We start from the raw sequence: 25101 nt of genomic DNA, 5'->3' as shown, positions 1-25101 counted from the left end.
GTCTAACGTGGTACCAAGTTTGATACTTTCTGAGAGCTGACAGGATGGCTCAAGTGAAAAACTCCACAGCTGAATCCACAAAGGGTCATCAAAATACCAAGGCAGAGTGGTTCTCAACCATCCTAACGCTGGGACCATTTAATAGAGTTCCTCATGTTGTGCTGACCTCACAACCATACAATTATTTTTATTGCTACTTCATAACTAAAATGTTGCTACTGTTATGGATAGTAATGTTTTCCAAGGCTCTTCTGTGACCTTTGTGAGAGGGTCATTTGGCCCTCACCAAAGGAGTCTCAACCTACAGGTTGAGAACACTGTCCTATAGCATCTCCTCACAACTGTGAGTGGAGTGTTCACACTCCTTGAAGGACTCTCCTGTTTAGAGTTGAGTTTCCTCCTCTCAGGTGCTGCATTTGTATATGAAAATATTCCAAAATCTGAAGAAAGCCCCAAGTCCCAAGTATTTAAGATGAGGGGTTTTAAATTTTCACATCAGAGTGAAAAATCAGTGTTCCTTTGTGTCCTCATGGGATTAGCCTGATGCACACAGTGCTTTCCGTGTTGGGGTGTGACATCCACCCAGGGCACACTTGGGGAGTCACGGTGTGTCTGTGTCCTCGGGCAGTGTCTATACCTCCTTTATCTTTGGTGACCTTTTGGTACAGAGCAGCTCTGATATAAGTTACTGACACTGGGTTGTCTCCCCAGGCTGATAGTGTGTGTTTACTCAGGGATACCAAGAAACAAAAGAAAGGTTTGCCTTGTGTACAGCTCAGTGGTAACGGGCAAGTGTTGCATGTCTGAGTTTCTTCTCTAGTACTAGAAAAAGAAACAGACTGTTAAAAACGTCATACCTCCTCTGGCTGGGACGATGGCTCAGTTGGCAATGCCTGCAATGCAAGTCTGAGGACCCAGACCTGACCTTCCAAAACTTATGTGAAAAGATGTGGGTGTTGACACGAATCTGTAGCTGTGGTTTGCGGGAGATAGAGATAAGTGCTCTCTGGAGCTTGAGACCACCAGTCTAGTCAAAATGGCGGGCTTTAGGTTTAGTGAAAGTTTGTTTCAAAACCTAAGGGAGAGAGTGACTGAGGAAGGCAGTCAACTTCAGCCTCTGGACTCTGCATGTACCCTTACCCCCAAACATGTATGCTTAAACACAATCCTTCCTCTTTCACGTCAACATGCTAACATTCATATGTAGCCCATTCAGGGGTTTTTTGTTGTCATTGTGGTGGTGATGGTGGTGGTGGTGGTGGTGGTGGTGGTGGTGGTGGTGGTGGTGGTGGTGGTGGTAATGGAATCCAAGGTCTTGTACATACTAGACAACCCTTTACTTCTTGAGCTCCCACCAACCTTTTGAGTACCTCTCTTCCAAGTTTAATTTGAGACAAGATCTCACTAAGTCATCCAGGCTGTCCTGGAACTTTTGACCCTTCTGCCTCAGTCTCCTTAGTGCTGGGATTACAGGGCTGTCCCTAACAACAAAGACTTTCACTTGTGTGAGTATACCAGTATGAGATTCTTCTGAACTTCCCTGAAGTAGGAAGGAGGGAAGAATAGGGAGACTCGTGATATGATGTCACAGCCATCTAGTCCCATCCCCTTCTTATCCTGGATGCAGAATGTGTGTTCTTAAACATTCCTCTCATCTGTAAAAAAGAGAAATTAGTAGCCACTCCACTAGCACGGAGATGACGAGAGTGGCTTCTTAGGACTCATGCAGCAGGAGAGAGGGTATTGTTCACAGAGAGCTTAAAAACTAGAATGAAGTGCAGCTAAGGAGTGGATGCTGGGTGCGAATCCAGCAACTCTTTCTGATGCTTAGAGACAGACTCTGTGGGATACATGCTCTCGTTGTTCTTGGCTTTCAGGTAAGTGTAGTCACCCAACCTTGCAGTGAGCTGAGACCACCCTTGTACAGAAGTGAGAGGGGCAGAGCCACACACCAGCTCCCTGTGCCTGGGAAACCTTGGGGGAGTGTTAGCTTCCCAGGTTGCCTTCTCGAGGGCCGTTTTCACACCTCAGACCTGCTTGTAGTTTTCCCTTGGTACTCTGAGCATTGAGGATATTTTGTAGTTTTCCCTTGGTACTCTGAGCATCGATGATATTTTGGGCCAGGTGCTTTCTGGTTGTGGGCTTTCCTGAGGATAAGATTAGCAGCATCCTAGGCTCAAGAATTTCTTCATGTATTGCAAGATGTCTTTAGCGGTTCAAGTCATTGCTCACTGGGGACCACTGATTTAAATCTAAAGTAGTAATCAGAGAGTTCCTATGGGAGAAAATGGGACCAATACATAACTTGTCACTCAGACCAAAGGAAAGACACCTGCAGATGTCTTCTGTGTATTCAGGTCCTGGCTGGGGCCTGAATTTCTGGTGCGTACCTGCCTGCCATTAGAGTAGGTATTGGGGCAGTGGCTTCTGCTCTGCCTGGTGAAAGGGCCCTGGCATCCAGTGGGCCAGAGGAGGAGGTCTGGGCCCTGCAAGGGAGGGAGCCACGGCAACAGCTTCTTCTTAAGCTCTGTCCCAAGCTTAGTGTCTCTGACTCATATTTTAAATATATTCTTCCTATGAAAGGAACAGTGTGTATTCACTAATAAAAACCATTAAGAAATGCCTAGGAAAAAGGAGGAAAAAGTAAAGCCACAGCGTCTCTGGTCCAGAGATGGTCATTAATACCTTTCTGTGGGTCTGTCTTTTGTCACTTGATGATAACTCATAGACACCCCATTTCCTGGGTGCCCCAAGAGGACTCAGTATGGCAGAAGGAAGGATGCTTGTTTTGCAGGCCATGTGCTAGAGGCCTGTGCTAGTGGTCTGAATGGCGTATCTGCAGCAGAGCAAGCCTGTGTGCCCCTCATGCTCTGCTCCATGGCTGCTGAGTGTTGGATAACCATGGCATCATTCCTGTACCGCACAGATGCTATGGTGGCTTCTCCTATGCTCTCTGTTCTTGACCTTCCTCTCCCAGCACCTGCTTGCTCTTCCCACTTGACTAAAGATTCCAGAGCTTTGTCCTGTGGCCGTCTGCCTCAGTTTCTCTCAGCATCTTTCTCCCCACCCCTGTCTCCTCTCTCTTGCTACCCAGGCCCTGTTTCTCCATTGATTCTGGTGCTTCACTGAAGGCCTTTTAGGACTTCCTCCCTCAGTTCCATTCTGGCTGAAGCACCCACTGGGATACTGAGCTCCTGACAGGGCTGCTTTCTGGCAGCTGGCTACTTCTTGGGGGATTCTCAGTCTATTGTTTTCTCCAAAAAAATTTATCTGCTCTTCAACCATGAATCAAATTTAACTTCTTCCCCCAACCTCCCACCTCTTTCTTAAGGTTTCCATGATCTTCACTTTCTCCATATATTCATGGAATGCTTAATGCTGTCATGTGTGGGAAGCTCCATGCTGAGAGAGAGACTGGCATGGGGGTACAGGAAAAAGGAGACTTGTGGGCCTGGTTCTTCTAGGGTAGCAGTTCTTAACCTTCCTAACCCTTTAATACAGTTCCTCTGGTTGTGGTGACCCCCAACCATAAAGTTATTTCATTGTTACTGCATAACTGTAATTTTGCTAGTTATGAATCATGATGTAAATATCTGATATGTGGCCCCAAACGGGTTGCGAATCACTGTTCTAAGTACCCATCAGTATCGGATGCTCCATGTAGAGGGTAACTCCACCCTTGCAGAGATGCAGAGAGACCCAGTGGCGTGGCACATACAGGTGCTTAGGGCACGATGAGGTACAAGCACCTGGCCCTAACAGATGTGTAACCAGCTGTCCTAGTACGTGGTGGCAGTGTCGTCTTCTGCTGTATGTCCCTGGGAGGTGTCAGAAGACTGGGTGTGGCAGGTGTCCACTAGGCATATTGACTGATCCATTTTCTCATTCCAGAGGAAGTGAAAAATTTGGTTTTGAGTCAGAAGAGGCTGTCTGTAATTGTCGATGGCAAAGTCAACATTGTCCCTGAAGAGTTGAAAGAGGAGAATGTACCAGGTGACCAAGAAAAGGCAGAAAAACACTCGAAATCTCCACAAGGTGAGGAGTGAGGGCTGTGAACCCCTGAGCTCAGCACTGAGCCAAAAGACCAGCTCAGTCCGCACCCGTAGCGTCCTGCGCCATCTGATCATTGCTCCTCTGCCCCTGGGCGCCTTGATTGGGATTCTTCTTCCTCGACTTGCCCTGTTCTCCCATCCTCTTCTCTTCCTTCTCTTCCATCTCCATCCCCTTTTTGAACCAGGATCTCCCTAAGTAGGCCTGGCTGGCCTAGAACTCACTACAAAGGACAGTTGGCCAGGCTGGCCTGGCCTCGAATTTGAAGTAATCCTCCTGCCATAGCCTCCTGAATGTTGGAACTGCAACTGGGAGCCAGCACATGGCAGATTTAATGGATAGTTGTTAAAACACACACACACACACACACACACACACACACACACACACACACGCGCGCGCGCATGTGCCCTACAGATAAAACATTTTTGAGCTTTGGAAGTTAATTTTAAAAGAAAACCCAGCCTCTATAGAAAAGCATTGGACAGCGAGAAAGTCATCACCAAATGCAGTTGGGAGACATGTTGGTTGCCCCGTGACATCAGATTTCTCTGGTTTTGTTCTAGGATTCATTTTGTTTTTGTTTTTAGCATGTGGGTTTACCCAAGATACACACAGCGCTGCTGTCCTCTGAGAGGGTTTGTATATCGTCACGAGCACCTCCTATGTCCTTAAGAGCTATCTGTAAACTTTGTTAGTGGTGGCTATCAAGTATTATGTAGTATTTCATCCAATAGGACTGTAATTTGGCTAACTGTTCCCTATAGTTGGGAACTGGAGACTCTCAGAGTGCTTTCAACATTCTACAACATATCCGTAAGCAGGACTGAAGCAGATACTTTTCACACAGAGCAGACCTCTATCCTCCTTAACTGGTAGGGTTCTGCTGGCCTTTATTTGCTCAATACTTGGAGTGAATCTGGCGTGTATGTTTCATTCACGAACAAGCCCTTCTTTCTGAACGATGTTGTTGTATTAGGCCTTTGCTGGGAGATACGTCACTGAGATGGGCAGGGATAACACTCTGAGCTAGCTCTGGATGAAGCTTGCAGACTCCTGGTAACATTTGATTCTCACCAAGCAGAACCCGAAACCCCTTCTAAGAATGAGGAGTGTGAGAAGTTACTGAAGATGGAGGAGTCTTCATCTAGGTAAGGACTAGCTACTTACGTGGCGTGCGTCAGAGTAAGTCCCCCATCCCCCACTGGTCCCTCTCTGAGTCTTTGAACACTTTTTTTGCTGGTCTTGGTTAAGGTGGAGCTAAGATAAACAAGGAAAAAGGAAAGATCAGGGAAGGAAAGGGAGACGGTGCTTTGGGGTGCACAAGGCACCCGCTTTTTGCGGGATGCAGGAGGCACCGGATGTCTGCAGGAAGTGTTTATATACCTTGACTGATCTGCAACACTAGGTGGTTTGACTATCAAGTTCCAGTATAGGCACAAGGCAACGAGTGCTTTCAGTGAATTTCACAAAGTCAGGAAGCTGGAATTTGTGGGTAGCCAACGTTCCAGCCCACAGCCTCAGCTTGTGGAGCCTCGGTGAGGACTTCCAGAAAGTCACAGCTCCAGAACTCAGATAGCCAGGTGGGTTCTGGAGAAGCAGGGGTGGAGAATGGAAAGGCAGTTGTGGGCCTGGGGCAGGTTGAGGAGAGCCAAGAGCCCATGCTGCAGGTTTCCTCTCAGCTTAGGTTTCCAAGCTCAAACCGTTCTCCTGCTGAATTCTCCCAAGTGTGCATGTAGGCATGCCTAGCTAACAATGTTGACTTGCTTTTAATTAAATTTGCATTGTTTTTTACTTAACAGGCATCCTTCTTTATAGACTTTAGTGGAGATAATCAGCTCCTGGAAATGTTGTGGATAAGTCTTGTGGGTTCTTAGAGGAATGATGGTTTTAGCTACTTTAGGGATGTATTTTTTTCATGTTTTCCATTTGGTTTGAACCTTCATTGTGCAAGTGTGGCCCACTGTATCACTATTGCTGGAGAGACTGGCAGATTTAAGGAGTCTCAGGCTGCACCAGACTTCCGAGGCATCATCCAAGTCTGACAAAAGCCCTAGGCCATTCCCATGTATGTGGCGTTAAGAAGTAGGGACAGACCAGTGAGTAGACTCTCAAGATATGATACCTGTATGTTTCCTTCTTACGGATGCCTCTCTGTGAGGATTTTCTAGACGGACCACTATGAAGACACCCATTTCTCTGAGTGGAGCAACCATGATGGAGATCAAGGAACTTATTGAGAAGCCATCGTTGAGCAGCTTAACCAACATGGTAGAAAAACAAAAGTCTCAACGTGAGTCAAGACGGGATTTGTGCTTTTCTGACATAACTAGACTTGAAAAGTTATGAAATATTTAAATTTAAGGCACGTCAATAAGACCATTGGGTATTGGATTAAATGAGATACTATACGGTCCTATACATATGTTCACTTGTCCATCAACCCATTTGTCTGTCCATCTACCCACCAACCTACTCATCCATCCAGCTATCCAGTTGACTGTTTGTTCATCTGTCCACCTATCTGTCCACCCACTTACCCACAGAATTTCGTTCCTTTCCATTCCAACAGTAGTTTTGGATTCCCGGTCCATGAGTTGCACACATGCAGACATGAACATGTCTACTCACTAGAGCTAAGCTCTCTAATAAAAAGCTGTTACTCTGCATGGCAGTGCTGTGTTGGGGGTAGGTTCAGGGCTGTTGGGGGTCATGGAAAGGCTCTCCATGGTAGACAAGGGGTGGTCTGCATCTTGGGGAGGTGAAGGCACAGCATTGTATGTCACAGGACGGTCTCAAACAATGCATGACATCTTAGCCTGCAGAGCAACAAAAATCACAGGAAGCCACATGTCAGGCATAGGTGGGGAATCTTTCCACACACCAGGTAAAGATGGTGTTTTTATTATTCAAATGCTGACTTTGGTATTGTTATTCATAAGGCTGTGCCATATTTGGTAAACATGCCCTCCATCACCTTCTGGTTGGTTTAATAAAGAGCTGACCAGCCAATAGCTGGGGTAGGAGAGGAAAGGTGGGACTTCCAGGGAGAGAGGACTCTGAGAAAGTCAGACACTGGATGTATGAAACTGAAACTGAGGAGAGGAGCCATGTGGGAAAACAGAGATTAGTATAAATGGGCTAATTTAAGTTATATGGGGACAAGTGAGCTTAGGCCTAAAGCTTCCATAATTAATAAAGGTCTCTGTATCATTATTTGGGAGCTGGCCCCTCAGAGACTATCTGGTTACACTTGTCCTGGTTGAGATTTCCTCCCTCCCCCTCCTTCTTTTCTTGTCATCAGCTTGACACAGGCTAGAGCCATCTGAGAAGAGGACCCTCAACTCAACTTGGAAATTGCCTCCTTCAGCTTGCCTGCAGGCAAGTCTGTGTGGCATTTGCTTGACTAATGATCTATGTGGGAGGGCCCAGCCTCCTGCGGGTGGTGCCACTCCTCCACTGAAATCAGGCTGGGCTAGCCAGGAAAGCAATCAGTTCTCAGTGGCCTCCGTCACGCCTCCAGGTTCTCTCCAGCCTTGCTTTGGCTTCTCCTGATGATGGGCTGTGCTCTGTAAATAACCCCTTTCCTCCCCATGTGCCCTTGGTCACTTGCTTTACTGCAGTAATAGAAATCTAAGACACCAGCCGACCTTACCTGCTCATTCTTAGCCTGGATCTTCTCACCATAAAAAGCAGTGGATATTGAAGAAGTGGGTATCTACTGAGAGGCGAAGCTCCCCGTCACAGGCTGCCTCACCTTAGTGCTGCTGCTGCTGCTTCCTCAGCCACCAGTCAGCTGTTGGTCCCTGAGTCCAGCTCCTGCTGGGGTGCTGGAGGCACAACCGCATAAGGTTCTTTGGAGACTCTAGGCATGGTCACCACACTCACATTTGGAAGACCTATTAGGTCTTCCAGAAGGTTCTTGTTTCTAGAAAATGTGTTTTTAGTATTTTAGTGAGGGTTTCCCAACCATTCCTTTTATTTTGAAAGAGACAGAAAATTCACAGAAAATATAACACCTACGTAGTCATAATTTAGGATTTAATATTTTACCATATTTCCCCACTTCCTTTTTTTATTCCTTTGTGTGTGTGTATATGTGTATGTGTGTGTGTATGTGTGTGTATGTGTGTGTATATGTGTGCATGTATGTGTGTGTGTATGTGTGTGTATATATGTGTGTGTATGTGTGTGTATATATGTGTGTGTATATGTGTGCATGTATGTGTGTGTATATATGTGTGTGTATGTGTGTATATATGTGTGTGTATGTGTGTGTATGTGTGTATATATGTGTGTGTATGTGTGTGTATATGTGTGCATGTATGTGTGTGTATATATGTGTGTGTATGTGTGTGTATATATGTGTGTGTATGTGTGTGTATATGTGTGTATGTGTGTGTATGTGTGTGGTGTGTGTGTGTATGTGTGTGTGTATGTGTGTGTATGTGTGTGTATGTGTGTAGTGTGTGTGTGTATGTGTGTGGTGTGTGTGTGTGGTGTGTGTATGTGTGTGTATGTCTGTGGTGTGTGTGTATGTGTGTGTATGTGTGTGTATGTGTGTGTATATGTGTGTGTGTATGTGTGTGTGTATGTGTGTATGTGTGTGTGTATGTGTGTGTATATGTGTGTGTATGTGTGTGTATGTGTGTGTATGTGTGTGTATATGTGTGTATGTGTGTGTATGTGTGTGGTGTGTGTATGTGTGTGTATGTGTGTGTGTATGTGTGTATGTGTGTGTATGTGTGTGTATATGTGTGTGTATGTGTGTGTATGTGTGTGTATGTGTGTGTATATGTGTGTATGTGTGTGTATGTGTGTGGTGTGTGTATGTGTGTGTATGTGTGTGTGTATGTGTGTGTATGTGTGTGTATATGTGTGTGTATGTGTGTGTATGTGTGTATGTGTGTGGTGTGTGTGTATGTGTGTGTGTATGTGTGTGTATATGTGTGTATATGTGTGTATGTGTGGTGTGTGTGTGTGTATGTGTGTGGTGTGTGTGTGTGTATGTGTGTGTATATGTGTGTATGTGTGTGTATGTGTGTGTATGTGTGGTGTGTGTGTGTGTGTGTGTATGTGTGTATGTGTGCTCATGTGCATGCATGAGCATGTGGTTCCATGAATGGCATAGTGTACATGTCAAGGTCAGAAGGCCCTGGATCTTGATCCTTGCCTTTCACTTTGTTTGAGTCAGGGCTCTCTTTTTCTTTGTGGCTGCATACACCAGGCTCTGTGGTTTCTGGGGATTCTCTTGTCTCTGCTTGCCATCTCTCCCTGGGAGCATCTGAACCATAGCTATGTGCTACTGTGTCTGGCTTTATGTGAGTTCTGCGGATCTGAACTGAGGTCCACGTGCATGTGGGGCAGTCCTTCACCCACAGAGCCATCTCCTGGGGAACAAAAGATAACAGATACAGTAGAAGTGCTCAGGGTGTCCTGCTCTTTGAGGGACACACCTTTCTTGTCCTTCCTCCAACCCATTCATTCTCCCGAGTTCAAATGACATACTGGTTTTTATTCCTGTGATGTATGGAGATTGTTCAATGCCTCCCACTTCCGGGCTCAGCTTCATTTTTGAGGTTTACTCATGTCTACACATGTAAGGATCCTACCTTTATTCTGTTTGCATAGCAGTCTGAGGGTAGACCACTGTCCTTCATCCCACCCTGTCAGAGGACACTTGAATGTCCCTATGGCTTTCTGCCCCTGACACCAGGAACACTGTGTTCCCATTGCTTTGAGGACTCCTGGGTAAGACAGTTGCCTGCGGCTGGTTTTGGGGGTTCTTGTGTAGGCTGGGCTCTAACCAACTCCCCAGTGATTGGCATCGAGAGTCTCCCTTTGTCCGACTTCCAGTGCTCAGCCACACTGGCTCTACAACCTCGGCTTCTGTGAGGCTGCACAGGACTGCAGAGGCTTCTGTGGTTCCAACAGTACAGGGTCTGCCTCACAACATCTGCTAATCATGGACGCTAGTGGGGGATGACCCTCTCAGAGAGGGGTATGGCATCCTTTGAGTTCCCCTGAGGTGTCTTGCTTTGTGTGTCACATTTCACTGCCTCTTCCTAGTTCATACTCTGCTTAACACCTGAGAAAACACTTCCTTACATGACCCCAGTGCAGGCACGGGACGTCTGTTTGGCGATTCTGAAGTCTATTCCGGATTCATTTCAAAGACAGGATAAGGTTGGGATAGCCCTGCAATTCATTTGCTTAACATGGTCGTTCTGTAGCTTGCCAGAACGACCTGTGCTCTAATCAACTCTCCCATGTGTGGACCTGACCCTGGACTTTGTAAGCAATTTCACTCACTGGCCTTCATGCTCCTCAAGCAAGCAGCTCACACTGTTGCCTGGGATCAAGGCAAGCGCCCCCCCCTTTTTTTTAAAAAAGGCAAGGTCTTTATTATGTAGCCCTGGTTGGCCTTGAGTTCACCTCTGTGAATCTACCTGTCTCTGCCTCCCGAGGACTAGGGTTGAATGTGTGTGCCATCATGCCTGACCAAGCTGAACTTTGTACTTTCCCCAACACCCTTCTGTCATTAGAGGTATCTCAGGTTAAAAGGCTCGTCCTGCACTACCCTCGCCCTGTAGGAAGGTGGAGCGGGGTTTGGAATTTAGCTCAGCCCCATAGCCCAAGCTCAGCACTGCACCGTGACTGAGTGACTTAAGTCGTTGGAACACAGTACAGTGTCATCATCATGGTGACTTCAGTTTCAAAGGGGTTGGGGCACTTTCGCCATATACCTACTTAGAGTTGACAATCACTTGTCACCTAAGTCCAGTTAACTCTCTGGTATTAGGAAGAGACAGCAGTAGAAAAGATTACCCCTAGAGTAGAGAGAATCTCTTGTACTGTATGGAAGAATCACCTGTCAATAAAAATGCTGTTGGCCTAATAGTGTAGGCAGGAAATAGGGAGGTGAGAGTTCCGGTACAGAGAGAGGATTCTGGCAGACAGTGGGACAGGAAAGAGGAGTTGGCCCCAGACACGGAGGAAGATGGTCACATGTAATTGAGGACCAGGTAACCAGCCATGTGGCAGAACTTAGACTAGAATAACAGTGGTTAAGTTATGAGCTAGTAAAGAAACGATCCAAAGCATTTGGCCAAGGGATTTGTAAATATATTTAAGCCTCAGAGGAGAAGGTCGGGAAGACACCATGGCAAAACACCTGGAGCAGAGAAAGCCAGGTCTATACTAATGTGCAAGTATCTTGGGGATTCGGGCTGGGAGGTAGCCAGATTAGTTTAGAGGACTAGAATAGACGAATAACTGTCCAGATATTGTACTATAAAGCCTATTAAATAAACCTGTCGTCACTGTTTCATTTATTTGGGAGCTAGCTAGGATAAAGGAGAAACTGCTACTTATAAAATTGCTTCTAACACCCCGGTTTCTAGGAGCTTCTGGAACCTTTTTGATCTCGATCGCATACTTAAATGCACATATCAAAGCACGGTAAATCCCTTCTTAACATGTGTTTCGTTTGGTTCCAAAGTTAAAGGCAAAGAGATAGAAGTAAAGAAGAAAAACCCAAAGAAAGTGAAGAAGTATCAGACAGAAGAGGAAAGGGACCAGAGGCAGGAAGGCGCCCCCTGGAAGCAGAGCACCTTCTCCATCCAGCTGCCCGTTATGCCGCTCCTTGCCGGTAGCTACCATGTTCTTAGAATGCTCACACGAGAAACTCGTGGTAATTGGGAGTTTGCTCTGTCCTCATTTCATCCTCACTGATACCTCAGGAATGTCTCAGGTGTACAGAGAAAGAAATGCAGGCCCAGGGAAGCTAGCTACCCTGTAAGATCACACGGCTTACAAGTGTAGCGGCAGGGCTTGACTCCAAAGTACAAGGAAGCCCGCGAGAACGTAACTGTCAGCTGTGTTTGGCATATAAGGCGCTGCCTTTTAGGCGCTGGTCTCCTACAGGTTCTCACTGAAGCATTTAGGAAAAGGAGCAGAGGGATGCATAGGGGCCGTTTTCCAAACCCTTTTTCTGGGTTTTCACTCTCACGTGAGCCCTCCAATGGCTATTTTGTAGAGTTGCAGGCTCCATTCTGAGATGGCACCCAGTCAAAGTGTCACAGAAGACAGTGTGTATAAACTGTTCAGTGCAGGATCGGAGTGGCTGGCAGGGAGGTGACAAGCTGGACCACTGGGAGGGCAGATTCGGATGCTGGTGGTTCGAGGGAAGTGGAGCTGAACCCCAACCCTTACAGCACCTGCAGGTGGTGGTCAGCTAGAGTGGCCTTGACTCAGGGTCCGCTGCTTTCACCATAAAATCTCAGCCTGAGATTATCCATTCCAAAACATGCACCATTTTTTTTGGTCAAAGTCTTCCATTTCAGGTTTTCTATACCATCACAGGAGACATTAGTTGGCCTGTTTCCCAGTGGGGCTTTTGGATCCTGAACTTAGGAGTGAACTCTTGCATTAAAGGAAGGTGTCGTGTGTGGGAGGCTGGGGTGAGCGAGCCGCCAGGGCAGGCTGCAGGCTCCACAGGATAAGAGTTCAGAGACCTTGGGTGATCACTGAACACCCGAGCTCAGTTTCTCTTCTGTGAAGGCGACGGCAGTCCTGGAGGAGTGTCTCCAGGACCAAGTGGCAATGATAGCTCTGGGGTGAGCACTCAGAGAAGCTCACCTGTCATTCCTTCACGTAGCACCAAGCTTTTCTTCTGGGAAGCTGTATCTCATGGGGGCGGATGACTTGGTGAGGGCGGGGGCATTTTTGATCATCACAACTGGGAGCCGGGTGGTCCTGACACCCAGCAGGACGCTGTTACCTTCTGTCATGCACACAGCGCAGGAGGGGAAGTAGAGTGCGCACCACGGGTGTTAGTCATGCTCTCTGTAGATACCCGTTTAATGGCTACAGTTAAAGAGATGCCTACTAGTGAGCTCCAGGTACCTGTGTGGACGTCAGCTGCTTTCAAAACAACGTGCTCTGTTTTGATCTAGCTGCCTACTGCAGCGTGGCCACTGGTGCTGCCTGCAGTGAAGGCCAGGCTCCATGTCTGCCGGCTCACAGCTACACATCCACTAAGCACTTGAAATGTAGCCAGTGTGGAGAAGGACAATGGGTACCACCGTGGTGATTCAGGTCTAGAACATGGCTGTGTAGTCACCTACCTGTGTAGAAGCCATGCATTGGGCAGTTAATCATCTTGGTGTGGTGATACCTGTGAGGCAATACCTTTTACTTTGCTCAGAGTGATTCAGAAAATACCTTGCCTTTAGGTGGTCAAGATAAAATGATAAAAATTCAATCCTCTTAGGGAGCTGCTTAGACCTTGGCTTGAGATGTTGGCATTTGACATTCTACCTGTGAGTATTTCCCAGTTTTTCCAGTTCTGAGGATGGACCCTGTGGTTTGGGTATACTAGGCAAGTCCCCTACCACTGAGATATATCTCAGCCCTTGATTTCTGGAAACAAGGGTCTGGCTATGTAGACAAGGCTGGCCTGGAACTTGAGCATCTCCTGCCTCATCCTCCTGACTGATCATATCACAAGTAATTGCCACTATGCCCAGTGTTCCAGTTCTTTTTAAAGGTTTCCCCTTGTATTAAATTTTAATTTCTTTTATCTTTTCTTTTCTTTTTTTTTTAAAGATTTATTTATTTATTATATGTAAGTATACTGTAGCTGTCTTCAGACACATCAGAAGAGAGCAGGTCTCATTACAGATGGTTGTGAGCCACCATGTGGTTGCTGGGATTTGAACTCAGGACCTCTGGAAGAGCAGTCAGTGCTCTCAACCGCTGAGCCATCTCTCCAGCCCTATCTTTTCTTTTCTTGAAAATACATTTTTTCCTCACACACATCCTGATTATACTTTCCCTTCCCTCTCTGTTCTTCCAAGTTCCTCTGTCTTAGTCAGTGTTTTGTTGCTGTGAAAAGACACCATGACTAAGGCAACCCCTACAAAGAAAGGCAGCTGGAGAAGTAGCTAAGAATTATATCCTGGTTCATAGGCTGAGGGAGAGGGAGAGGGAGAGGGAAAGGGAGAGGGAGAGACAGAGACAGCAGAGACAGAGAGACTGAGCTGGGCTTTTAAAGCTTCAAAGCCCTTCCCCAGTGTCCAACAATGCCACACCTCCAAATCCTTCCCAAATAGCACCCCACCCTGATGACTAAGCATTCAAATACATGCACCCTTGGGGGCCATTCTTATTCAAACCACCATATTTCACTCCCTGGTCCCCACAGGCTTGTAGCCATATCGTAATTCAAAGTGTATTTAGTCTAACTTCAAAAGTCCTTACAGTCCATCACAGTCTAAACACTATTTAGTGGTCCATAGTTCAAAGTCTTTGAGACTCGTGTAATCTCTTAACTGTAATCCTCTGTAAAATCAAAATAGAAAAAGCAGATCATATACTTCCAGAATACAGTGGCATAGAATATACATTACCATTCCAATAGAGAGAAGAGAGAGCATAGTGAGGAAATACCAAAAACCAACAGGCAAACTTGAAACTCTGCACCTCCATGTCTAAGGTCAAAGCACTCTTCAGATCTCCAGCTCCTCCCAGCCTTGTTGACTGCACTTCTTTCTCTTGGTTAGATTCCACTCTCACTGCTGCTTTCCTTGGCAGGTACTCCATGACTTTGGCATCTCTAACATCTTAGGGTCTTTAACACAATCCAGGCTTCACCCTCACAGCTTAATACAAGGACCTCTTCAGCCTCCATATAGGGACACCCCTGGCACATGCCTGACCTCAGTAGCTTTCCATAGCTGGGGAGTGAGATTGTACAACCCTTCTCCTGTGTGCTTGACTCTAAAGCTAGAGTCAGGTTCCTGAAGCTGTTAAATTGTGCTGCAACCTGGCTGTCTCCTTTAGTTACATTTGTATCCAGGTTCCAGCCTGCCTCCTTCAGTTATATTTGTATCAGCTTTCTGTTATTGATGGTTTCTTTGCTTACATTGTCTTTAATTCTTTTTCACAAGCTGGGAGCTTAGCTGAAAGATTTACCTCCAGGCTACCACTTCCTTTATTCTATTTAGCAACCAGGCTTCTGCACAGCTTTTTATTTCCTTGGTCATAGGACTTTGCGTTGTAACATTTCCTAGCCCTCCTTTTTACTTCAAACTGTGTGTGTTGCATTCCTCCTTGCCCTGTTTGCTTCTTTTCATTGTGACTCTTCATTAAACAATTAGAAAACAACCAATAAATACTAGACTGTCTTGAAATCTCCTCTCCCAAAGCCATGAATCCAAACCTCTTTAATTTAGCTTCAGGTAGATTTTTAGGACACAGGTTAAAAAACAAAAAACAAAACAAAAACCCCACAGCAACATTGTTTGTCAAAATATAACATGAATGGTCTCTATGTCAACTGCTAATATCCTTCCCCTCTGAAACCCTTGAGCCAGCACCACTGTCCTCCATGCTCCTACTAGTATGGCCCATTAAGTCCCACTTAAAGCATTCAATTGCTTTCCTAATCTAAACTCCCAAAGTTTACATTCTGCCAACAAGCAGCATGGCCAGACCTGCCACAGCAACACCCCAGTCCCTGGTTCCAACTTCCATTTTAGTCACTGTTCTATTGCTGTGAAGAGACACCACGAGCAAGGCAACTCTTATAAAAGAAAACATTTAATTAGGGACTTGCTCACAGTTTCAGAGATTTAGTCCATTATCACCATGGCAGGGAGCATGGTGGCAGGCAGGTGTGGGGCTGGAGCAGTAGCTGAGCTGAGAGCTACATCCTGACTCACAGGCAGGGGAGGGAGGAGGGAGACACACACACACACATACACACACACACACAGAGAGAGAGAGAGGGGGGGGAAGGAGGGAGGGAGAGAGAGACAGAGACACACAGAGAAATAGAGACAGATACACACAGAGATACAGAGAGAAGGAGAGAGAAAACAGGCAAAGAGAGAGCAAGCCTCCTTCTTCCCTATTCTTTATATAGGACGCCAGTAAAAGGTGTGGTACATGCTATTCCCAGTTTAAACATCAGGATTAGAAGTGGGTCTTCCCACTTCAAATGATTTAATTAAGGAAAAAAAAAACCTTCTGGGTGGCGATGGCAGCACTTAGGGGGCAGAGGCAGGTAGATCTTGGTGAGTTTGAGGTCAGTCTGGTCTACAGAGTGAGTTCCAGGACAGCCAGGGCTACACAGAGAAACCCCGAATCAAAACAAAAGAAAAGCCCCCAAAACAAAACAAAAACAAAAATCCAGAACACACTAACCAATCAACCAACAAAACAAACACTCTCTCCTGGCTGTGCCAGCCACTTGGATTTCAGTTAATTCCAGATGTAGTCAGTCAAGTTGATAACCAAGAATGGCCATCACAAGTCCACCCCTTGTCAACCTGACACAAAATCATATCTTCTAATGTTGTGCTCAATTTCCAGATGAAAACAATAACTGAGTCATAATAATGTCTAACACAAAATGACTACCTCATGTACAATTGAAAACAGTATATACTTAACTAAGTCACAATTATGCTTAACATGATATAACTACCACATACAACTGCAAATGCATTATATATTTAACCAGGTATAATTATGCCTGGTTAACTATTTCACATACAGCTGCAAGCATATTATAAGTTTAGAATAGGTAGCAATATCTCTTGAGGGGACAGATATCTGTACAAATGTATTCTTAACAAAATACAACAGAAACACACTCATGTCAGTTATAATTCTCTTTTCTGCAACTGATCAAGTGGCCTTAGCTAGCATTTATAACTACCCATTCTGTATTTCCTCCATCCTCAGCAAACGCCTCAGGTCTTGACTCTTTTCCTGGAAGAGTGATCCATATCTTCATTCCTGAAGGGTTTGTACCCTTTGCACTCTGCCTGGATTAGGTTGTTGTAGTTTCCCATTGACGTTAACCACAGAATATAGTAGCCTTAAAGGACCTTCTGTACTGCAGAAATAATCTTTCTTACCTCCATTATGGGAAAGCAATCAAATTCCCTTGGTACTATAGATCAGGCACACTGCCTAACATTGCTACTGTTTTCTTAGTCTCTTGGCTTAAGGGCATTAGAAGACCAATGTGGCTTTGTTGGGGTGTGTGAGTGTGTGGGTGTTGGTGTAGGGGTGTGGGAGTATGGAGGTGTGGGGGTGCATTCTGAGCTTCCAGTTCAACAGAATGTTTATTGTGTTTCCTGACAGGAATGCCAGAATAGTAGTATTTGGTTTTATCCTAGTTCCCTGGGCTATTTATCTCAGGTTCCTGGCCACCCAAACAGCATTGGGTATCAGTTCCATCTCATGGAGCGGTCCGTGTGTCAAATCAGATGTTGGCTGGTTACTTCCACAAGTTTTGTGCCAACTGCTGGGTTGGTGTTTACATTTCTCCTTTGGTAGACAGCAGAGTATCTTCTTGTAACTAAGATGCTAGCACTCCACGTGGTTATGAATTTCTTATCATCGGGCTTGGGATGAGTACCTGCTTCTGACTGCCAATGCTACTGGGGGCTAACGATGCATGTGTTTTCTTCTAGGCTGGCAAACGGTCATCTGCCGTGGCAGTGAGAAGTCTGCCAACATTTTAGACTGCTTTTTGACCTTAAAAACAGAAGTTCCTATCATGACTGAAGAGCAAAAACAAGAATTGAACCCCCTGACCATAAAGATCAGGTGCGCCTCTTGTCTTCCAGTCCAGCCTGTATCCATTCATGATCTGGAGGTAAGGATGAACCCCTGCTTTTCCCACTAAGAATACCTCCTCATCCCGTCCAGGTGGCTATCGTGTGGCATCTTTGATCTTTCATGCGCTTGATGTGAGAAATGCCAGCCTCAGCTTAGCACTTAGGATTCTGTAGGGAGAGAAAGACACAGGGTTCCCAAGAGCTGGAGCCACCAGATCTGAGCTTTTCTACTGCTCCCTAAGTGTGGGCTTCCCTGTCATGGCTGCAGCACGCAGATGGGCACTTACTGTTGTAAACCAACCAGGCTCAGTGCCAGTGTGCGTCTAGGACTTCCCTCTTCCTTCTCTGGGTCATCGTTTGGAGGACTGTTTTCCTCTTTCTGTGTTTGTGTGCTGGTTGGTTTCGCTGGCACATCCTTGAGCGTATGTCCGGTGGTCACAATTCTCATTCTAAAGGGATCTTTATATTTTCTTTATAGTTCCTACTCTCCTACTTGGAAGATAGTGTGGTTGGTGTCGTAGTTTGTTTTCTAGGGCCATGATAAAACATTTAGTAAGAACAACCTGGGGAGAAGAGGGTTTATGACATCTTACAGGTTAGAGTCCATCTCTAAGGGAAGCCAGGAACCTCAAACAGGAACCTGGAGAAGGCCACGGGGGAACACTGCTTACTGACTTGCTCCTCATGACTTGTTCAGCCTGATCTCTCTCTCTCTCTCTCTCTCTCTCTCTCTCTCTCTCTCTCTCTCTCTCTCTCTCTTTCTCTCTCTCTTTTGAGAGGGTCTCCTTCTGTAGCCCTGGCTGTTCTAAAAAACTCAACGTAGAGTAGGATATCTCAACCTGCTTTCTGGTATAACACAGGTCCACCCAAATCTAGGGTGGTACCACCCACAATAGGCTTAAGTTGGGCTTTCCACATCAGTCACTAATCAAGAAAAATGCTCTAAGTTGTTCCTACAGGCCAATCTGACTGGGGCAATTCCTCAACTGATATTCTGACACCCTAGGTGACTCTAGGTTGTGCCAAATTGACCAAATCCAAAAGAAGCCAAACCAAACCCTTATCTATCTATCTATCTATCTATCTATCTATCTATCTATCTATCTATCTATCTATTAATCAATCAACCAACCAACCAACTAACCAATCAAAGTAAAACAGCCAGTCAGCCCAGTTGGGTTTAGCTGTCTTGGTTAATAATCATCGTTTAAGTGTTTTGAAGGCATTGTTATACTTTTCTCAGAGATTGGAGGATCGTCTTTTGTCTTCAGAAACTTTTATGCGTGGTGATTTGAAGGAATGTCTCTCCTAGTCTCAGGCCGTCAAATATTTGGTTCCCAGCTGGTGGCACTAATTGGGAGATGTGGCCTCGTTGGAGCAAGGGCATCACTGGGTGGGCTTTGTGCATACAAAGACTCCATGCCATTCCCTGGTCATACTTCCTGCTTGCTGCTGCTTGCTGCTTGTGGTTTAAGTGTGAGCTCCCAGCTCGCCGCTTCCATCACCGTGTCTGCCTGATGCCAAGCTTTCCTCTTACCACGATTGGGTCCTATCCTTCTGGAACTGAAATCCCAAATAAATCATTCCTTCTACAGGTTGCTTTATCACAGCAACAGAAAGTTAACTAATGTATAACGTATCTTAGTGTGAGTATATTCACACGTATACATTATACTTTTCTAGAAAAGAAACCGGCATACATTGTATATATATATATATATATTTTTTTTTTCCAGAGCTGAGGACCGAACCCAGGGCCTTGCACTTGCTAGGCAAGCGCTCTACCACTGAGCTAAATCCCCAACCCCTTGTATATTTATTTTGAAATATCCATTTACAAGAAGTTGTCAGGAGTCTGAGGAAAGCCCATGTGTAGTCACTTTATTTTCCCCAGTACATATCTAGAGCACGGTATGAAAATCAGGACATGGATATAGCATTTTATCACATGTCGATGAATGGAATATCAATGCCCTCGAGCTAGAGCATGGACCGTCACATGAAGATGCGCTTCTGCTATATTTTACAGTTCCCACAGTTCATCACATCTGTCTCTCATCATTAATTTGTCTTGCATTTATACAGATTTTGCCAATTCTCTGGATTAAATTGGTTCTCTTCAAAAAAAAAAAAAAGTCGAATCCCTAATCCCAAGCACCTTTTAATGTGGGCTTATTTGAAAAGGGGGACTTTGAGGAGGCAGCGAAGTTAAAACGAGGCCATTAGAAACCACGAAGGCATCAGGATCATCTTCCTGCCACTCCACACAGGAACAGAGCAGTGATAATAACGTTTTTTTCTTTTCTGGGATGCCACATACCTGGATTCATTCCATAGACAGCCTGCAGAACCTTTTCTCATTTACCAACATGCACATCTGTCTTAGTTTCTTTCGCTGTGCTACACATGGCGACCAAAAGCATCTTAGGGAAGAAAGTATTTCATGTTACGACTCTCAGGCTACACTCCTCCACGGAGGGAAGTCAGGGCAGCAATTCAAGGCAGGAATCTGGGGGCAGGAACTGAAGCAGAGGCCATGGAGGGGTGCTGCTTACGGGCCTATTCCTCATGGCTTGCTCAGCCTGCTTTCTTATAGAACCCAGGACCATGAGTGACACTCTCCACTCCTGTGAGATAGTCTCATTCACATTAATCATTAATGGAGAAAAGTCACGGTAGACGCCTACAGACAGTCTGGTGGAGGTTCTTCCTCAGTTAAGACTGAGCTCTCCCAGAGGTGTCAAGGTTGATGTCAAGTTGACAAGAACCAACTAGGACACTGTCTGTTCTCAGCTCACAAGATTTCTTCTGTGTAAGGAACCATGCCTTTGGCATGTTCTTAAAATGCTTTGCCCAGCTGAGCATGGTGCACACCTTTAATCCTAGCACACTAGAGGCAGAAGCAGGCAGATCTCTGTGAGTTTGAGGCCACGGAGTGAAACCCTGTCTCAAAAACACTCTTTGGCTTGCCTTTTCCCTTTCCCTCCCTTCAGTTCTGTTTGAGTTGGCATGGTGACTAACCACATCTGCTAAGTCTTTTCTGTCTCTCTTCCATGCCTCCTACCTTCTCATTTCTTGTTCCCATATTTTACGTTGCTTTGAAAAAGTAAGCACAGGGAGCCTGAGCTGCTGTCTGCTTTCTACTTTGCCAAGTCTTTCTTTCGCTTTCCTAATTTGATGACTCCCGTGGAAAGCATTTTGAGTGGGATACTAAGAAACTTGTGAGCATGCACGCCTGCAGCCACACCTGCAAATGGCAGTTTTCAAACCTGCATCTAAAAGTACTCATTGCTAGTTAGTAGAACTGTACTAGGTCTTAGTGATACTATTCTATTTCATTAAACTATCAAATATACTTGTTTATCTTTGTCATATTATATGACATATCTGCGTGTCCCTTCTGATGCTGTAGGCATTTGGAGTTCTTACTGTACTCTGGTGTTCACTGAGCTTTCCTGGGTGACCTTCTTTGAGGTCTTAAAGTAATTTCTTCAGAGATAGTATCTAACCCCTGATAGGTACCTATGATCACTGCCAATCCATGATTATGCTAAAATAAATCCTTAGTTCTGGTTTAAATGATTACTCCTGGAGAACAAATCAGACCATGGACAGCTATTGATCATAGAAACTCTTTGAACCAATACTGCAGGAGCCCAACTTCCAGTCTTCTACCTCTGTGCTTTCTTTCTGTGCCCTCTGAAGCCCAGGATCCCGGGTTTCTCCTCATGTCAATGTCTAGCTCCAGGCTATTACCACACATACTCCATCTGCTCTATCCTCCAGGCACCTTCTAGATATCAACACATGACCCTGCCCTTCTTCTTCCCCTTCTCTTTGTGTTCTCTCCTTCCTTCCCTTCCTCCCCCTCCTCCTTCTCTCCCTCCTCCTCATACTAAGGATGGAACCCAGAGTCTCAGGCAAGTTTTTCAAGTATTCCACCTCTGCTTCTTTTCCAAATAAAGCCACGTAGCTTTCTTATTTATTATCAGTGTATGGTTGTAGCTGGGAGGATATGCACATGCTACAGCACATAGGTGGAGGTCCAAGAACAACTCTGTGGAGTTGGTTCTCTCTTTCCACATTTTTGGGGATGCTGAGGATTGAACTCATGCTACCATGCTTGTGTGGTGAGTGCTTTACTATGTGAATCTTGCCAACCTCTTAAAATCAGTTTTATTTTTAAAAATCAGTTGTTGGGGATGGGGCAGGAGAAATGACTCAGTAGATAAACAGATATCAGTGTGTGTGTGTGTGTGTGTGTGTGTGTGTGTGATGGTGATGTCTGTGTATTTGTGTGTCTGTGTTTTATGGTATGTGGATATTTGTATTTGTGTATGTGTGTATATTTGTGTGTTTGTGTATATGTATGTGTGTTCATGTGTGTATATTTATGTGTGTGTCTATTTATGAGTGTGTCTATGAATTTGTGTATCTATGATGTATGTGTGTGTTTGTGTGTCTGTGTGTTTGTTTATATTTGTATTTGTGTGTGTGTTGAGTTTGGTTCCCAGCATCCTCATGAGGTGGCTTACCTGTAATTCCACCTCCAGGGGGTCCGATGCCTTCTCACCTCCATGGGTATCGCTCAGACACACATGCATACACATAATTAAAAAGTTTTAAAGAAGTGGACTAGAAGTTGGTCTGGTGTCATGTGCTTGTTACCATTACTGTTGAGACTTAGACGGGAGGGTCATGATCTCAGGGCCAGCCTGGAACACAAGGGAGAAAATGTCTCAAGTAGTAGGATGCTCAGCCTCTCTGAACACTTCCCATCTTTAAGCCTGGGAAGGAAGCGTCTAGATACAGCAAAGGGAATTTGTGGGGATGAGATATGAGTGGACCATGAAGTGGGTCCCAGACTTCCAGTCTTTTCATCATCCCGCAGACTAAATCTGAAGAGTCGCCATCCAGGAGAGCGGTCATTCGTCAGGCACTGGCTCTCAGACAGAAAGGTGAAGCTCTCAGGCCCTGACCGAGACTTCTCACAAAGGCTTTAGCCATCCTCTTCTCTTCTCTTTCTACCCAGGCTCTGGGTCTGGAGTACTGGAGCTGAGCTGGAGTTCTGGGGTAGGCACGGGCTTGCTTCTGAGTTGCTCTGCACATTTGCTACACGGCTTTGTGAGCCCAGCTCCTTCCCCACTCTTCTTTCCACCTCTCCCTCTGAGCTCTCTCACATTCCCTTTCTCCTCGTGGGCTTGTTCTGGCTTTATTTGTCCACTTCCTTTTTGTGGAGCTCTAACCTACATAAGGTCCCAACTTTGACTCTTGCATTGCAGAAACAAAAGCCAAAGGAGTAAATGCCAGCCTGAAGCCATCTCTTCGCACTTCTCTTAAGCCATAGCCTTTGTTCCGCTTGTGTTCTTTCAGGTCATAGCACCAGACATGTTTGCACCAAGGGAACCTCAGCCATCCCGAAGCCCCTCATAAGTCTGTCTGGCCACCGCAGCCTGTTTCACCACTTAGTCACAACCCCAGTAGGATTGCCTTCACTAAAATACTCTTCCCTTTGCCTTGCCTGTGGCCAGCATTAGGACTGGAATTAGAAGCAGAGGTTAAAAGAAGCATTCCACCTATGTCTCCAGGACACTTGTTGTTCAGGAAAGGGGAGGGAATCACTCGTCCTTGAGCCTGTGGCCTGTGTCTTGGGATCCTTGACTTGTTTGTGCACACAGCCTGAGTGCCGGTGGTGACCTCACAGCGTGTGTCTGATGAAGGAGGAGACTCAGGCTTCAGAACTTTGGGCAGTGAGTGTGCTCTGCCGGGCACACGGGTGGAGTCTGACCTGCTGTCCTGTCTGTGCATGCAAGTTGAGTGTGACGTGCTGTCTATTTCTCTTGCAGAGGCTGTGCAGCCCCGTGTACTGCAGATACCAGTTCCACAAGACTCCGGTTCACGAGACCAAGGGAGAGCCCCATGGAACTCACGTATTTTTTCACGACCTCAATGTCATCTTCCTTGGGGCCATGCACCCCAGTGACTTGAGGGAATACTTGGAGGGGCCCCCCATGGTAGTTGAAGTCCATGACAGGGACCGGAAGTCAGAGGAGTATTCCCGGAAGCCTACCCTGTTTGGAGAGGACCTTATAGATTCCTACTACAACCTCCAAGCTTTCATCTCTTCCAAAGACACAGAGAATAACCCCTTCGAGTCACAGAACAAGATCTGGGATCCTTATGGGGTTGCCAAAGTCAGTTTTGCTGACCTCCTCCTTGGTTATAAGTACTTGAACCTGATTGTCCCCATCCACAACTGTGAGCCAAAGTCTCCCAATTGGAGCCAGGATAGCAGGAGCAGGAGGACTATAGGACTGCAGGCTCCCACAGATGTCCAGCACAGCTCAGTTCCCATAGGCAACTACCTGGAGGCCAACTCTTTACTCAAGCTCCGAGTGGACGTCGCTGTGCCACTGAGTAGTAGTTGGTCCAGAGTTCCCGAGTTCAACCTAATGGGCACTCATTTTGGCCGCATCATTTTTGTGTTCAGCGCCAAGAAGCTGTCCCTCCTACAGAACCTGCTGCACGACATCACCGTGATCAATGCCAAAGCCCTGGAACTGGACAGTTATCCCCTCCAGAAAATCCAGCAAATCCTGTCAGCCTTCAAGGTGCGAGTGAAGATCCAAGAGCAGCAGAGCCTGGATGTGCTCACTGGCTTCCATCTGCTGGATGGGAAGATCCATCTTTTTATTCTAGAAGGCTTGGCAGACCATGGCTTGAGGAGGCTATGGGAGAGTTACCAGAGCAGGTAGGTAGACTCTAGCCCATTCAGGGGAAAGCATGGCTGTCTAGATACAGGGCAAATGGAGCAGCTCTTGCAAGGCCACGGCCAGGTTCAGTGTCCTTTAGACACGGACAACAGGCAGAACTGGCTGTTTTAGCCGGAAGGGGAAATGTGGGACTGAGCTAGTGAGATGGCTTAGCGGATATAAGTGCTCTGTGGAATCCTGGTGCCCCAAGTTAAGGCAACAGGACTCACAAAAGATGAATGGAAAGAACTGACTCTATAAAGTTGTCATCTGATCTCATGTATCTGCCATGCCATGGTGAAATACTACTACTACTACTACTACTACTACTACTACTACTACTACTAAAAGCAATTTTAAATGAAACAAAATTTAGGGTGATTTAGAACATAGTACAGAGAGAGGGCTCTGTGTACATTAGGTTTAACTTGTTTGAGGCACAGGCTCCCCCTTTAGTGGGAAGGCAGATTTCGGGGCCTCGGGCCTCATTTGGTAACAGCAAGAGGTCAGAAGATTTTTATCTGCCCAACAGGGGGTTGGACTACTGGGCCTGCCCTGATGCACTGACAAGCTGAGAGACTCCTGAGAGAAGCATGGCTTCTCTTTAGATGTGTACCCGAGACAACCAAAAATGTATATCCACACCAAAATCTGTAAAGGAA

General features: G+C 45.9%; 1 protein-coding gene across 9 annotated transcripts in view; it reads left to right on the top strand.

Moving 5' to 3' along the window:
• Positions 1–25101, top strand: part of Cfap92 (cilia and flagella associated protein 92) — a 55032-nt gene that overhangs the window by 12351 nt on the left and 17580 nt on the right. For 5 of the 9 annotated variants that reach the window (XM_063285337.1, XM_039108726.1, XM_039108727.1 and 2 more), the window contains 6 exons: positions 3892–4035; positions 5135–5201; positions 6222–6343; positions 11552–11743; positions 17541–17725; positions 23534–24438. In XM_063285337.1, the coding sequence (XP_063141407.1) occupies positions 3892–4035; positions 5135–5201; positions 6222–6343; positions 11552–11743; positions 17541–17725; positions 23534–24438 (1615 nt within the window). The remainder of the gene's footprint in view (positions 1–3891; positions 4036–5134; positions 5202–6221; positions 6344–11551; positions 11744–17540; positions 17726–23533; positions 24439–25101) is intronic. The other 4 variants (XM_017593016.2, XM_063285338.1, NM_001427840.1 and 1 more) reach the window with 2 other exon arrangements.

Source organism: Rattus norvegicus, chromosome 4, assembly GCF_036323735.1.
Source record: "Rattus norvegicus strain BN/NHsdMcwi chromosome 4, GRCr8, whole genome shotgun sequence".
NCBI classification, from domain to species: domain Eukaryota; kingdom Metazoa; phylum Chordata; class Mammalia; order Rodentia; family Muridae; genus Rattus; species Rattus norvegicus.
This window is presented reverse-complemented; position numbering and strand designations above follow the sequence as displayed.